This window comes from Hemicordylus capensis, chromosome 7 (assembly GCF_027244095.1).
Source record: "Hemicordylus capensis ecotype Gifberg chromosome 7, rHemCap1.1.pri, whole genome shotgun sequence".
NCBI classification, from domain to species: domain Eukaryota; kingdom Metazoa; phylum Chordata; class Lepidosauria; order Squamata; family Cordylidae; genus Hemicordylus; species Hemicordylus capensis.
Genome location: NC_069663.1, coordinates 22,647,528 through 22,663,811, shown reverse-complemented (window position 1 = coordinate 22,663,811; position 16,284 = coordinate 22,647,528). Strand labels below are relative to the sequence as shown.

The window sequence follows — 16,284 nt, the reverse complement described above, 5'->3', positions numbered from 1 at the left end:
AGGGATTCCCAGCTGTGACTGACTGCAATTCGCAGCATCCTCAGCTGCAATGGCCTCTGGCTGGGGATTATGGGTGTTGTAGTCCACCCCATCTGGGAATCCCTGTTACAGGGAACACAGCTGGAGCCCAGAGAATCTGGAAGCAGAGAGGGCTAGAGCAGCCAGGACTTTCACATTTTAACTGCAGCAGCAGCAGCAGGAAGGAAGGAAAGTAATGTCACAACCCTACATTCATGTTAAAGAAACTTGAAAATCCCAAACCAGACGTAAAGGAGTCTGGCAACGGAAAAACACTCTGCGCATGCTTAGTCTCTCTAGCCTAGGTGTTCTCAACCGTGAGTCCCCAGATATTGCTCAGCTACAACTCCCACCACCCCCAGCCACCATGGTGGCCGGGGATGATGGAAGTTGTAGTCCAACTACATCTGGGGACCCAAGGTCAAGAACCCCGGGCTAGCAAGAGTTCGCTCTAGCCAGGATATCCGCAGTAAGGGGCGGGGGAAGGTCTGGCTCTTGGAAGAGACACCAGCCCCTGAAGATAAAATGCTAGAAGATTCACAGCTGGAAACACGATTCGGGCTACCAAAACCGAACTGAGATGGCTGTGTATTCCTGGCCCAGGGGCAGACTTGTGCACAGCAATAAGAAGTAGTAGTAGTAGTAGTAGTAGTAGTAATAATAATAATAATAATAATAAATTTGTTTAGGCACCCCATAATAAATTGTCCTCTGGGTGGCTCATAACACCCCCCCCCCAAAAAAAATACCCAGTTACAACACTGGCACACAAATTACAATCCAAAACCGAAAATACCAAGTATTCAAAAACTTTTCTTTAAGCCAGTTTTTAAAATTGCTCTCATTTCTGCACGTTTTGTGGGAGGAGGCTCCCGACCACAGCCCCAAAGATCCCTGGCGGCTGGCAAGGCGAGAATCTGCATCTCAGACCAAGATCTGGGGCCCAAAGAGCCGCTTTAACAAAGCCCCAAGTTTCCACACCTAGGGGAAGGGGCCACAGAGATTGGGTGCAAGAAGTCCCCCGGGTGGCTAGGGTGGATCACGCTCTCGGCTTCTATCCTCAGGATCCGGGAAAGCGCCTGGCACAAGGCAACCGGGAAATCCGAAGGGCACAGCTGTTGCCCAAGATAAGCCCCCGCCCAGCACCGTGCCTGGCTGTGCCCATGTCCGCAAGAGAGCCACAGAGCTGGGGGTGAAGACCGCCCGCCAGCCAGCCTTTCCAAGAAGCACCGGATGGCGCGGTTCCCTCCCTCCCCACCCTGCTTGGGGAGAGCGATGTTTCTAGAAGCCTTCTTCTGGGAGGGCTGCAGCCGAGGCCGCCAGAAGACTGCAGCAGCCACAGAACGCCAGGAGGAGACCAGCAGGCAGCCAAAGGAGCGACTTCCACTTGATCTGGCCAGCTTCTCTTTCCCCTCCCAGGCGCCCCAACGGCCACAGGGAGCAGAAAAAGCAAGACATGCAATTTGAGCAGCCTCAGTCAGGACCCGGTTAGAACGATGCTCGGGGCACATGCAGGAAAAGAGCCTCTGAGCATAAGCAGAGTGCCCGCCTCTCCCCAGCAAGTCACCCCACTCTCCACAATGTGATTTCTGGGTTGCCTGGGGCTTCTGGGCAGAGCTGAGCCCCAGCACCTCTTCATTCTGCCAATAAACATGTGGGAAGGAATTTCTCCCTTGGAGTTTCCTTTGGTGGTGGTGTTTGTTTGTTTTAAAAATGTGATTTTGTTGTGCCATGGTGGGTTTCTACCCCGAGAGCTAGAAAGGTGGGGTAAAAAAAGAAGAACAAACCACACATCACTCTAGAAAAACAAGTTCTACTCCTATTTGGGGGGCGGGTCCACTTAAATCCGCCCTCCCAGCAAATCTGCTCCTGAACCCCAACCTATGTTTTCAGCTGGAGGTGGAACGAAATCTGAACTTTCAAGAGAGAGCAGATCCATTTCCAAATGGTAGAAAGATCAAGTTAAGAGCCAGGTGTCCACCCAACCACCCACCGGAATCCAGTGGAATCCACTATATTGAACACCCCCAAGTCATTACAGAGCAGTACTGAGCCATCGCCTGTGACCACATGAACTGGGGCAAAGGAGAACTGACAGCCAGGGGAGAAAGTTATTGCCCCATCCATGCCCCACGGGGCAATACCACCACACACTCCTCCAAAAGAAGGGCAGAGTTAGGCAACAGCACTACAAAATATTTAGCAGGGTGGAGCCCACAGCGAGGCTTCCTTCTGCAAAAGCATGTTAAGAACTGCTGGACCAGAATGGAACCCACAGCTGGGGAAACCAGATCCCCACTATCTGAAGCCTGTTCAAGCAGGGTCAATAGACCTGTCGCGAATTGTGGGTTAATCCACGGGATTTGGGGTTAATCCATGCGATTGTGGGTTAACCCACCTATCACCCCCCCCGCCACCGCTTCTGTACTCAGTTGCCATCTTTTCAACCAGCATCTCTAACTGTGCCTTTCACAGCCGCTCAGTTTGTAGACATCAACAGAGGAGCGTCCGGTTTTCTCTGTTCTGAAGCCAGACTCCAGCTACCGACTGCTGGTAAGTTGGCTACCTTAAGAAGCACAACGGGGTATCTTTCTCAAGTCAGTTGGCAACCTCCCACATCTTCACTTCACCCCTAAATGGGTGGGAATGAGAAGTTTCCACACCCTTTCCCTCCACTCTGACTGAGGGTATGGCAGCAGATGAACCAATGTAGGAAGAGGCAATTTATGGATCTGCAGGTACACACATCTCTTCAGCTCATGGGACGGGGAGGCAGAGCACTATCATTTCTGCACCAGTTACCCCCCTGGTTCCTAAGCAGCTACTGTGCTCCCTGCAGGGCGTGAAAGGGTTAAACATGGCCCAACTCGAATCTGCCCCTCCAAGGCCATCTTTGGAATGAATCGAGGATGGGCTTGGGATAGGCTGCCTCTGCCTGAAGTTTTCCAAAGATTTGCAGCCAGCCCAGAACTGGAAGGGTTAATAATCGAGGAGGGGAACGGAATGCTTGGACTTTAGATAAGCACAGCTGGGCGTGAACCCAGGAGTCCCGGCTCCTCCCCGGCCCCTCCCTCTATTACTTAGGCTGTGAGTAATCAGACCCACCGGAGGAGCTCCGAGCCTCAGTGGTGCACCTTCCTCAGGCAAGGCGAATACGATCGCAGCCGATCTTAAGCTTGTTTACCCGAGAGTAAGCAAGCTCCACGGAATTCTATTAGACGCATAGCATTGCAGTCCGGTGTGTGTTCACTCCTAAGCAGTCCCACTGTGTGCAAGAAGAGGATCTTCTTCTCTCATGAAAGCTGGCACAGGACCGCAGCCTCAACCTTAGAGGAGTATATAGGATTCACTTCGAATTAAACACGATTCGGATTGTACTGCCCTGAGCACCCCAGAGAAGCAGCCAAAGAGGTGGGCAGTGTCTGTTCTCTACCCCACTTCTAAAAAGTGACGCAGACGTTTCCCCACGCTTTCGGGTTTGGTTGTTTGTGTGTGTTTGGGAGGAGGGAAGGGGAGCATCTTCCCATCCAGCAAATCCAGCGCTTCGTTTCCACACACCCGAGAGGCGCCGGAGCTCAGCCATTCACTCTCTACCCTAGAAGCTTTTACTCCTCGTCCCAGAGGCGCAGTTACTCCGCGGTGAAAGGAAGGCACTCTGCACTACGCTCAGAGGCACTCTTCTGCTCTACTCGTTTATTTCCTCTAAAGGAGCTCAGCTCCCGCGCCAGTCCGAATCCAGCCATTCCGAAGGAAGGAAGAAGCGAGAACAGCCTCGCTTAAGAACGGCAAGGCTCAAACCTCGAAAACAAAAACCGTTTGCGACCACTTAGATCTCTTCCACCGAGCAGAAAGCGGATCGGGATCCGGTGGAACCCGCCCAACTCCGAAAGCACAAACAAAACAGTCAGCACAGCAGCAGCAACTACGCAGCAAAGCGAACTTTGGCTTTTAGGGACCTAGGGAAGCTGCCTTCTACTGAGTCAAGCCATTGGTCCATCTAGCTCAGTACTGCCAACCCAGACTGGCGGCAGCAGCAGCAGTTTCTCCCAGGCTGCAGGCAAGAGTCTCTCTCAGCCCTATCTGGAGCTGCCAGGGAGGGAACCTGGAACCTTCTGCATGTAAACGTGCAGATGCTCTTCCACGGAACTATGGCCTCTTCTGCTAAGGGGAATATCTCGTAATGCTCGCACGTAGCTTCCCATACAAATGCAAACCAGGGCAGGCCCTGCTTAGCAAAGGGGACAACTGGTGCTTTCCCAAGACCTTTTCCACATGCACGCAAAAAGAAAAAAAAAGAGAAGTTGTGTACCTTTTCCACTCCGCAGTCAGCTTTATCGAGCAATTTACAAACCGTGCAGGCGGACACGTCCTCCTGGCTCTCCTCGCCCCCCTCCCCGGACTTTATAGGCTTCCAATCCCAGCCCACTCCACCCCCTGCCCGCTGGTGCACTCTCCTCCCCCGCCCACCAAGGGCGCTGACACTTTGCAGAAGCTTCTCGACTTGGCTGGGCTCTGCTACCCAATCCGGATTCGCCTGGGCTTGTCCGTCAACGCGCAGGAGGGTGGAGTGATGAGGCTTGGGGGCGGGGCTGACTGTCTGCTGCTGCTGCCGCTGCCACTCTCTGTCTGGACGGGCTTGAGCCGCGTCTGGAAATTTCATGGAACAGAGGGAATGGGGTGTCTTTCCGTTCGGCGCGTTTACACGCAAGGGGAGTGACGTCCGCTTATCGGAACATAGGGAGCTGCCGTATACTGAGTCAGACCCTTGGTCTGTCTAGCTCAGTGTTGTCTTCACAGGCTGGCAGCAGCTTCTCTAAGGTTGCAGGCAGGAGTCTCTCGCAGCCCCGTCTTGGAGATGCCGCCGGGGAAGGAACTTAGGACCTTTCTGCGTGTGATGGGGTTGCCCTTCCCAGAGCATCCCCATCCCCTAAGGGAATATCTCACAGCGTACTGCTCAAGTGTCTCCCATTCAAATGCAAACCAGGGTGAACCCTGCTTAGCAGAGGAGACAATTCATGCTTGCTGCTAAGCACAGTGGGAAATGACTTGCCTGGCAAGCAAGAGGTTGCCGGTTCGAATCCCTGCTGGTATGTTTCCCAGACTATGAGAAACATCTATATTGGGCAGCAGCGATATAGGCAGATGCGGAAAGGCATCATCTCATACTGAGCGGGAGAAGGCAATGGTAAACCCCTCCTGTATTCTACCAAAGACAACCACAGGGCTCTGTAGAAGCCAGGAGTCGAAACCGACTCGAGGGCACAACTTTACCTTTACCACAAGACTGAAGCCACCTAATAGCTCAGCAAGGAAGTAACTTGCCTAGGGAATAGGGATGTCTACAAAACTACCTGGCCCGGTTCGAGTTCGAACCGAACTCAAACTGCACCAGGCCAGTTTGGTTTTGGCCCCCTTCAACCCCCCCTGGTTTGGTCTGGTCAGCTTTGATGAGACTTTTCCTAAAAAAAAAAAAAAAAGTTTTTAAAACTTATCCCCTCCAGGGGGCTTCTCCGGTGGGATGGCCGTGGAGGTTCCCCCCTCCCCCCGCCAGCCTTTAAAATTTGCCCGGTTCGGGCATCTTCGGCCCTTTCTGGGCCTATTGCCTGGCAGCCATTTTGGAGGCTGCCGACCCTGTGTGGCCTGGGTCATGACCTGAGTATGCAGGGTCCAATCACTTCCAAAATGGCCACCGCGCCAGGGAATAGGCCCGGAAACGACTGAAGTTGCCTGAACCGAGTGAATTTTAAAGGGAGGAAGGTCGGCGGTGGGGAGGAGGAACCTCCACGGAATCCCCTCGCCCCAGTGTGGAGAAGTCCCCTGGAGGGTGCAATTTAAAAAGAAAAAAATTGTTTTTAAAGGCTCGTTGAACCCCCAAATGCGGTGTGTGTGTTTCGGTTTGGGGTCGAGCCAAACCTGGTGGGGTTTGGCTCGACCCCAAACCTTCGAACTGAACTGGTTCGACATCGAACTGATTCAGTTTTGAGCCTGTTTGCACACCCCTACTAGGGAGCAAGAGGTTGCAGGTTCGAATTCCCACTGGTATGTTTCCCAGACTATGGGAAATGCCTATATCGGGCAGCAGCAATATAGGAAGATGCTGAAAGGCATCATCTCACCTTGAGCAGGAGGAGGCAATGGTAAACCCCTCCTGGATTCGACCAAAGACAACCTCAGGGCTCCGTGGTCGCCAGCAGTCGACACCCGACTCAATGGCACAACTTTACTTTACCACAAGACCAGCCCTCCTCCTTTTCACCAAGAAGACCTCTCTGTGGCCACAGTTCCCCTCACCTGCTCTCTGGCCATGAGTTCAGTTTCTAATTTTACCCTGCGGGGTGATTATTTTTGGCAAAAGAGCAGGTGTGGCAGAGGAAGGCAGGAGCAAGTGAGGCAACGTACCCGCAGTTTATTTTGGGAGCGGATCCGTTCGTGTCAATGGGAGAAAGGAGCTGTGGTCTAAAATTAGGCTTGGAGGAAAGAAGAGGCAAAGTTCAGCTGTGAACACTTTTCAAAGGGGCATTGCCAAGGCTGAATCCAGAGGTTCCCAACTTTGGGTCGCCAGGTGTTGGACTACAACTCCCATCATCCCCTGCCACAGTGACCTCCGGCCTCATCTGGCATACAGCTGTTTTCTCCATATACGGCAGCTTCCTATGTTTGCATAAGGACTATAGAGCAGATGCAGGCAATGTGTGGGTCTCCAGATGTTGCTGTACCACAACTCCCATTATCATCAACTGTAAAAAATTGTGCTGGGATGATGGGAATTGTAGTTCATCAACATTTAGACAGCTACATGTTGCCCATCCCTGCTTTAGAACAAGGGTTCACAACTTTATTTATCACTTATTTATTTTATTTATTACTTTTATAACCTGTTCTTCCTCTTAGGAGCTCAGAGTGATGTACATGCTTATTTTTATTTGCAGATGTTGTTGGACTACAAATCCCATCATCCCTGAACACAACAGATGTAGTCTATCAACAACTGGGGACCCACGTTTGAGAGTCCTTGCTTTAGAGTATAAGCTTGTAAGTATGAGCTTTTTTTTTAAAAAAAAAATACTGGCTAGTGAATTTAGGTTACCCTAAAGTTCTTGTTGCACCAGAATTCCCATCACCCCCTGCCACCCTGGCTGAAAGCAGTGGTGGTGGGGGATGATGGGGGCTGCAGTCCAACAGCATCCCAGGTCTGAGAACCATTGCTCCCAAGACTTAACAGCTGTGTGCTCCATGAAACTCTCTTCAAGAATGCAGCATCACCAAGTCAGGAAAAAAACTGCACCGTTTGAATTTCTGTCTGCCACACAGCTGTAAAAGCCACCTTTAGAACCTGCAAGGTGGGGATGGTGTATAAGGGAAGATGTGCCCTTCTGTACCCATGATTAGTTGCACAGGAAAGATAATTTGCTGGGTGCAATTTCTCATGCAAGGAAAAGAAAAACTGTGCCTGCTAAAATCCCTCTCCCACACAATTCTTATAGTTAGAGGCTATTGAAGCTGTGGATGCTGGAAGTTGTAGTGAACATCTGGGAATCCCAGTTCAAGGGAAAACTGGAGCCCTGCCCTTTTCCCCATCTGCCAGCATTGCTCTGGTCACCCTCTCTTTATCCCGATTCAGACATTCAGAAGCAAATGGCGTGGGATAAAGGCTATAACCATCCCCCCAAGCGCCTGCAGCCTCAATCCAAATACCCCCCCCCCAGTATTAGTTAGAGGCTCTAACAAAATTAGAGCCTCCCCTTCTCTGAATGTTTTAAAATCTGAAAACATACCTGTGTGCGATCAGGTTTTTAATCTAAAGTTTAAAAGTGTTTCTCAGTATTTCAAATTGTTTTAATTGTGTTACTGTTTTAATTATTGTTGTGTTTTAAACTGTAAACCGCCTGGAGATTTGTATATGGGGCTGTCTAGAAATGTGCCAAATAAATAAATCCCTATTTTGAAAACACACACCACACATCTTGTGAATACAGACCTTCAGCTGACCAGTTCTAAACAGCGGTGGGTGGTCAGAGAACTTGAGATGAGTGATTTGATGCTGAAGGACCTCGTTTCATGACTCTCTATATCTGTTTTCTTACTATTAGATGCATTTTATGGGTGCCATCAACACATAAGTTTCCTTTTAGCATTCGGGTATCTATTAAGTGTCGCAATAAGCCTGAAAGGTGGAGGGGGGGGGAGAAAGCCAGGACATTCGTTTGGCAGCATGCCTCTCTTGATGACGGTGTGTCCTTTCCTGTACTTTTCCACTCTGGACACAAACAACACCCCTCAATTGTTGTCTCCGCGGATTGGGCTGGCCTTATTATGAAAAAAACATGAAGCCGTTGCTTCCAGCTGCAGATTCAGGCGAGGGGAACATCAGTTTTTTGCCACCTGTATATTTCACTTAAAAAACCCAAAGTTGTTGTGTGAACCTTTTGTGACATTGAGTGTTTGCTTCAAGTGTGAACATGTTGGAGTCTGGTATTGTTCTTCCCACTCCAAATAGTGTTTCCCAACAATTGTGCTGTGAGATGCTGGCCACTGTGCCAAACTGACTCACTCTAAATCCCAGTTCAGACATTATGCTGTATGAGTGTACAGATGTCTGTACACTCATACACGTGTTTGTGTGAGCGACCTATTCACACAACAGGGCTTATTCCCAAGCTTATTATAGGAAAGATAATTCTCTGTGAGCTTCTTTGGTTGCCAGTTTGTTTCCAGGAGCCCTACCAGATGCTGATTTTATTTTGGAAGGGCAGGTGTGCGTTCACATATCGTGCAGATTTACATCAAAGTCCCTGCGAGGTATCGGGGAGCACTCCATACACAATTCGGGTTTTTCATTGCACAATAGAGCTTAGTCTGATTTATGTCCGGGGTAAAAAAAATTCCACTTTTTGCATCGGGTTTTTGGGCAAATACAAAATATCCGATCTGCCCCGTAACTTGCAGTATTTCAGCCCTCCTAATTCCACAGTCACCTTAAGTGGTGCAGCGGGGAAATGCTTGACTAACAAGCAGAAGGTTGCCGGTTCGAATTCCCGCTAGTACTATATCTGGCAGCAGCGATATAGGAAGATGCTGAAAGGCGTCCTCTCATACTGTGCGGGAGGAGGCAATGGTCAACCCCTCCTGTACTATACCAAAGAGGCTCTGTGGCCACCAGGAGTTGAAATTGACTTGACAGTAATCCCACAGTAAAGCCTGCTGTAGACCCCGGACAAATTCAAAGGGCTGATATTTACTAAACTGCTTCCCCTGTTTGCAAGTAGCTTATTATCACCAAATTCAAAGTGCCATTGATTGATTGATTGATTGATTGCTGTCAAGTCGGTGTCGAATCTTAGCAACCACTCAGGTAGATTCTCTCCAGGATGATCTGTCTTCAACTTGGCCTTTAAGGTCTCTCAGTGGTGCATTAATTGCTGTCGTGATCAAGTCCATTAAAGCTGTTTACTCAGTGGAACACACGCCAAAGAATATTTACACTTTGCCTTTTCACAGTACATTCTACAAGGCAGATAACGTAAACATATACAGTGCAATTAAAATAAACACACGCACACTAAATCGGTTATATATTCCCATCAGAGCTGCAATTAGCACTTCGGTGCTACTGCTTGATTTAATGGTTTTATGACCACCATCGTTTATTATGGTCAAAGGCCAAAATATTTATTTTATGGATTTCATGATTGTTATTTTATGGACTATGCTGATTCTCCATCCTGGAAATTTTTATTGAGAGACTGACTATATTTTTCTCTCAATACATGAGTAAATTGAGTATAGGCTAGGAACCTCAGAAATAACACTTTTAAAATCAATAGGACTACTCCGGAGTAATCAGGCTGCTAATTCTACGTTGGATCCTCCCTCCGTTGCAAGAACGTATCAAAATACTGCAAAGGCCTCTGCACGCAGCAAATTCCTTTCCAACAGCCTCTCCTTCCGCTGCCGCCCAAGCTGATCTTCGATGCGGAACAGCCAGTAGGAAACGGAGGCGGCGCTTTGTCCTCCAATGAAAAAGGACCCCCGCCTCCCCAGGTCCCGGGCCCGCCCACTCAGGCGTATGAGAACCTTGTCACGTACTCTCGTTTTTCTCTCTCTCCGTTCGCTGAGCTTCCCGCCAGGCCGCGTAGTCATGGCGACGGCAGGGCCCGGGGTGGGGGCCTCTCACCTGTTGGTGCGCTATGATGCCTCTGGATCACCCTTGCACGTTTACTTGGGAGTGAGGCTCCTAATTCAAGGTGGCTTACTCGCAAGTAAGCGTGCCAAGTTGAGAAATACAATGCACAATACCTATGATTAAATAACACGTACACACACGCCCTGTTCTCCTGTCCTACCTACACTCTGTGTTACATGCGGCACCATCTGCATACAGTGCTCGCAGGTCCAGACATGTACGTGTGAACAGTTACACATACCTGCAAGGACATTAGTTTCAACAGTAGAACACCCGATCTGTACCCTGCATTCGAGGGACCTGCACCCAGGCCCACTCCTCAGATAAACTCTAAACAGTTCAGAAGTGAGCCAGCATGGTGTAGTGGTTAGTGCTGGACTAGGACCGGGGAGACCTGAGTTCAAATCCCCATTCAGCCATGAGACTTTCTGGGTGACTCTGGGCCAGTCACTTCTCTCTCAGCCTAACCTACTTCACAGGGTTGTTGTGAGGAGAAACCCAAGTATGTAGTACACCGCTGTGGGCTTCTTGGAGGAAGAGCAGGATAGAAAATAATAATAATAATAATAATAATAATAATAATAATAATAATAATAATAATAAGATAAGATAAGATGGTCCCCTGTCCCCAAGGGGCTCACAATCTAAACAGAAACACAAGGCAGCAGCCACTGGAGGGATGATGTGCTGGAGCTGGAGAGGGCCAGTTGCTCTCCCCCTGCTAAATAAAATAGGAACTCACTGCCACTTTGAAAGGTGTCTCTTTTTTGCTCAGTTAGCAGAGGTATAGATGGGTTTTGGGCCTGATCCAGCAGGGCTGACATTTGTTTGTTTATTGAATTTATATACCGCCTAATATCAAAATCTCTAGGCAGTGTACAGAATTAAAACGGAAATGCTTGACTAACAAGCAGAAGGTTGCCAGTTCGAATCCCCTGCTGGTACTATATCGGGCAGCAGCAATATTGGAAGGTGCTGAAAGGCAACTTCTCAGACTGCGCGGAGGAGGCAATGGCAAATCCCCCCTGTATTCTACCAAAGACAACCACAGCGCTCTGTGGGCACCAGGAGTCAAAATCAACTTGATGGCGCACTTTACCTTACCTTACAAAATCTAGCACATTTAAAATTCATAAAAAGTAAAAAATCATAACAGATAAGAACACGTTACAATTTTAAAAATGATTTAAGAGCATCAGGGTTCCAACTCCCTTTCACCTGAAAAAGCATTTAGAAGACAGAGGCAACCTAGTGAACCTCAAGCCCCTCTCTGCCACTGTCACTATTTTATTTTTATTTATTGTTGCATTTATACACCGCCTTTCGTTAAAAGACAACCCCAAGGAGGTTTACAAAAGTTAAAACATACAATAAAAATATTAAGCTAAAAATACATAAAAACAGACCAAGTTTAAAATCTATAAAATACTAGCATAAAAACAATACCACAGGTAAAAACACACAGAAGCAGCAGTAAAAACGATTATGCAAAAGCCTGGAGAAAAAGCCAAGTTTTAACAAGCTTCCTAAAAGCCGTGGAGGAGTCCGAGGAGCGAATGGCCACTGGGAGAGCATTCCAAAGTCTGGTATCTATCATAGTGACCTCCCTCTCTTTCTCTCTGATAGGCTGACTCTCCTGGAATCCTGTTTGCAGCAGTTGTGACCTGACTCACAATAGTTAATGGGGCTGCACCGTAGCTGATCGGATCCAGCCCTGCCTTGCCTGTCCTTTGCATAAGCTGCTTCCATAGGCTGCTATTTGTGATTCCCACGCAGGCTGAAGCAGCCAAAACGTTTCCTGCTTGAGAGCTCCGCCTCCCTCCCTCCCTCCCTCCATGAGATGCTTTCTCTTTTGCTTTTTTACCGACGGGGCGAAGGTTCTCCTCTCCCTACAGTTCTTCATCTTGCTGCTTTGCCAAGAGAATCAATTTAGGAAATGTTGTGAGTATATAAAGAGTGGAAAGGATCGGCCAAGAGCAGCTGAAATGCTGAGCTTTGGGGTTTCCGGCGGGCGGTGGGGACCTGAAAGCGACGAAGAGTCTTGTGGCACTTTAATGGCTGCAGATTGGTTGTGGCCTGATCTTTCGTGGACTAGAGTCCAGGTCATTATCAGATGCTTATTATGAAAGCTTATGTCGCAATGAGTCTGTAAGATCTTAGGGCAGCGGAAGCCTCTGGCATGGAGGAAAAATGGATTTTTATTACTGGTGCTTCTGTTTCTGCTTTTTTGGCACCAAGAAATGCCTTGGGTTGATTGCAGGGGGGTAAGTCTAGCAGGAAAGGGTTCTGACCAACCTTGGGTCTCCAGAGGGTCTAGGACTACAAATCCCATCATCCCCTGCAGGCCATGTTGACTGGGGATGATGGGTTATAGACTAGTCCCATAACATCTGGGGAATAAGGGTGGGAACAACTTCAACTGCACCACTTCCCCTCTCCAGCTCTTGTTTGTTTGTTTGTTTACTTACTTACTTACTTATTATTTTTTACATTTTATATCCCGCTCTTCCTCCAAGGAGCCCAGAGTACTACATACTTAAGTTGCTCCTCACAACAACCCTGTGAAGTAGGTTAGAGAAGTAACTGGCCCAGAATCACCCAGCAAGTCTCATGGCTGAATGGGGATTTGAACTCGGGTCTCCCCGGTCTTAATACAGCACTCTAACCACTACACCACCCTGGCTCATGTTGGACTACAACTCCCATCATCCGCAGCAACAGTGACCAGTAGTTAGGGTAGATGGGAATTTTATATCCAGCAACAGTTGGAGGGCTGAATAACATTTCTTGGCTATTTTCAACTTCTGTCCTCTCATTTCTTAAATTGTATTTTCAGTGTGCTGATCTTCCTTTTTTATTGACCTGTTTTAGTTAATCTGTGCTGTCAGACTTGTTGTAGGTTGCTTTTGAATGCTCTTTGAGTGATCAAAGAAATTAATACATGTAGATGTCCCAGATGTTGTTGACTACAACTCCCATAATTCCCAGCCAAAGCTCATCGCAGCTGGGGATGCTAGGAGTTGTAGTCAACAACGCCTGGAATTCCCTATTAGAGGGGACGCTGGTCAGGATTCCTGGTCCCTTAAGGAGCTCTGGAAAGGAATTGGGGCCTTGTGATTTAGCCGCTAGCTCATGGCGGGGCAGAAAAGCTAGCAGATGTGAACAGATATTGCATTTACTCCTTTCTGTTTCTCTTGCACTATAGGAGAGCATCAGCCCTAGAGATCCCGGAGCTGGACCTCCGAGAGATGGGCACCATGATCCAATCACGTGTGGTTGTGGAGGTCTCTGGTCAGGTCCAATCGCTCCTGGATTCCCTAGAGACCACCACGCTGGAGATCGCCGTGACGGGTGAATCCGGCGCTGGCAAATCCACCTTCATCAATGCTCTGCTGGGGCTGAATGATGGTGACCACCGTGCTGCCCTTACAGGTGTCATCGAGACCACAACCTCACCCACACCTTACCAGCACCCTCACCTGCCCAATGTCCGGCTCTGGGACCTGCCGGGCACCGGCACCCCCTGCTTCCAAGCAGAGAAGTACCTGCGGCAAGTGGGGTTTGAGAGCTACGACTTCTTCATCATCGTAGCCTCGGAGCGCTTCCGGCAGAACCACGCCGAGCTAGCCCGTGCCGTGGGCGCCATGGGCAAGCGCTTCTACTTTGTCCGTTCCAAAGTGGATCAAGACCTGCGGGCATCACAGCGGCGGAGGCCGGCCCGTTTCCAGGAGGTCCAGGTGCTGCGGGAGATTGAGGCCGACTGTATCCACCAGCTCCGGAATGAAGGCCTGGCTTCCCCCAAGGTCTTCCTCGTCTCCAGCTTTGAGCTGCACAAATTTGACTTCCAGCGCTTGCAGGATACGCTGGCGGACGAGCTGGAGGGCCACAAGCGGCACGCCCTGCTGCTTTCTTTCCCCTCCGTCACCGCGGCCGCCGTGCAGAAGAAGAAGGATTCGCTGCACCGGCACATCTGGAAGAAGGCCCTGCTGGCGTGCTTTGTTTCGGCACTACCGGGCCTCCCCATCCACCTCAACATCCCCATGCTCATGAGAACCCTCCTCTCCTACCACAGAAGCTTCGGCTTGGACGACGAGTCCTTGGGGGCCTTGGCCGTCACTGCTTCTAAGCCCCACAGAGAACTAAAAGACCAGGTGTGCTCAGCTCTAGGGAAGGATCTCTCGGAGAATACCGTCCAGGCCATCCTAAGCCAAGCGGCTGTATATGGGCAGGTGGCCGCCCGGTTGGTGAAGAACAAGGTGCCCCTCTTGGACAACTTGGTTGCTGGAGGTGTTTCTTTTGTGGCGGCTTATTACCTGCTACATACTGCCCTGGACAGCTTCGCTCAAGATGCCCAGAGAGTCCTCGGAAGAGCCTATGAGTTGGAGGATGAGGTCCAGGGCTCCCTCTGCTACCCTCCAGAGCCGGGCTTCATCTATGATTAAGTTGGACACCACCAAGCACCCTTAGATGATTGGTGGCTACACGCTCCCTTCTGCTCCACTCACAGTTCTCCTGGTTTCCTGTTGTACTGGCCCATCCCGTCCAGACTAATGTGCTATTAAGTCTCTCTGAGCTTCTCGTGTTAACAACTCCACCAAAATTACCTGTGATAACTTCTGGGGCACAAAGGCCTTCAAAAAACCCAGTGTGACTGTATTTTAGCTTGGAATGCAAAATCTGTTGGAACGCAAAATCTGTTGAACGTTCCGTCAGAAGAACTGGGTGAGCCAGTTGTTCCGATAGAACGCTCTTGGAACGCTCAAAAGGTTATGAGCACCACTTTGGAATCTGTTTGGCCCCTGCCGACTATGCAAATGGCCACTGTGCATGCGCAGAGACCAGAAGAGCGCCATTTTGGATTCCAAAATGGCTCTCGGAACAGTCAGAACGCTCTGATTCAGGATGGGGTTGTTCTGTTCTAAGCTCAGGACACTCAAAACGGCCCATCTCCAGTTGGAATGTCCCAACAGCGGAACGTTCTGCACACCCCTACTGTATTTCTCCCAGGTGTGGTGGGATTGGATTATTGGAGTTTTATTGGGAGAGTTTCTTCAATTAATTGTGGCTGACGGATGCTGTGGGAACAGTTTAAGAATTCTACATTTGGTGGTTCTTATGGCTCTCTCCCATCGTGACAGTAGACCACTGCAGATTTAAAGTGCCTGTCTGATTTATGGGGCAGTGGTTGATCTGGGGGTAGGATACTAAACTGCTTAGCAGCTTCTGCTGTTGTTGGCCATCTGGAGAGTGGGTAGGACAGAAGCACCATATATTTCTCACTCTGTACTAGGTACGGCTTTCTCAGTGGCCGCTTTGGTAGGAGAGAATATAACTTACAGAGGCTCTGTTTGCTTCTGATTTCATTTTAAATGAATTTAATGGAAAGGAATTTATTGGCAGAGAGGCCATCCAAGGGGTAGAGTCAGGAAACTTGAAGACTACTCTGTGGTTGGCCAAACTGCAGGTTTTCAGTTGAAAAAACAAACCAGGAGGGGCCCTTTAAATGGAGGGCTGGCAGACTGGGTCTCCCGTTATTGTAGCAAGAGTGGTGATGAATGTGCAAATCCACCCTGCAAGTTCTGGAACTCCTCTGTGCTCATTCACTTCATCTCGGGAGGAAGTAGTTATCCCATTAAAGCCAGAGGCATCTATTGCAAGTGGGTCCATGCTTTAATCAAGCCGGCTCAGATGCATAAATAATGGCTTGTGTGAGTGGTGTTAATGGTGCTGTCAGGAGAGGTATGAATGGAAGTCTGAAGGAGCCACTTGTAAAAGGCTTCCAGTACGTGTTGATCATGAATCTAGTAATCGTCTGCGAGTTCTCTTCTGACTTTTTACTGCTCTATGTGAGTAGATAACTTATGAACAGTTACCTTTGTGGGTTATCTGACTCTCACAGCATGTTAGTATTACCTGGCTCTTAGGGCCTTTTTAAAAGACCAAAACTTACTGTGTAATTACAAAGCTTGGCATCTGAGTCATAACACAGGGCACTCTCTTATTAGTGGCACCAGCAAGACAGAATATGCCCTTATACCTTTTTTTGCAGAGTATTTTTATTCAATAAAAAGCCTATTCTTCAA

General features: G+C 49.1%; 2 protein-coding genes across 6 annotated transcripts in view; one reads left to right on the top strand and one right to left on the bottom strand.

The window, feature by feature from the left end:
* The window catches only part of LOC128332898 (heat shock cognate 71 kDa protein-like), a 17,046-nt gene extending 12,562 nt beyond the window's left edge, over positions 1–4,484 (bottom strand). The window contains exon 1 of the mRNA XM_053267671.1: positions 4,328–4,484. The gene's annotated coding sequence lies outside the window, so the exon portion shown is untranslated. The remainder of the gene's footprint in view (positions 1–4,327) is intronic.
* Positions 3,360–16,284, top strand: LOC128332899 (interferon-inducible GTPase 5-like). Of its 5 annotated transcripts, none has more exons than XM_053267675.1 (4): positions 3,360–3,429; positions 6,948–7,050; positions 11,828–12,142; positions 13,407–16,284. In XM_053267675.1, the coding sequence occupies exons 3-4, from the start codon at positions 12,138–12,140 to the stop codon at positions 14,641–14,643; spliced, it is 1,242 nt and encodes a 413-aa protein (XP_053123650.1). In that variant the 5' UTR covers positions 3,360–3,429; positions 6,948–7,050; positions 11,828–12,137; the 3' UTR covers positions 14,644–16,284. The 5 variants fall into 5 exon arrangements, with proteins under 5 accessions (XP_053123650.1, XP_053123651.1, XP_053123649.1 ...); XM_053267676.1 differs by lacking the exon at positions 3,360–3,429 and adding an exon at positions 4,605–5,105; XM_053267674.1 differs by lacking the exon at positions 3,360–3,429 and adding an exon at positions 5,710–5,775.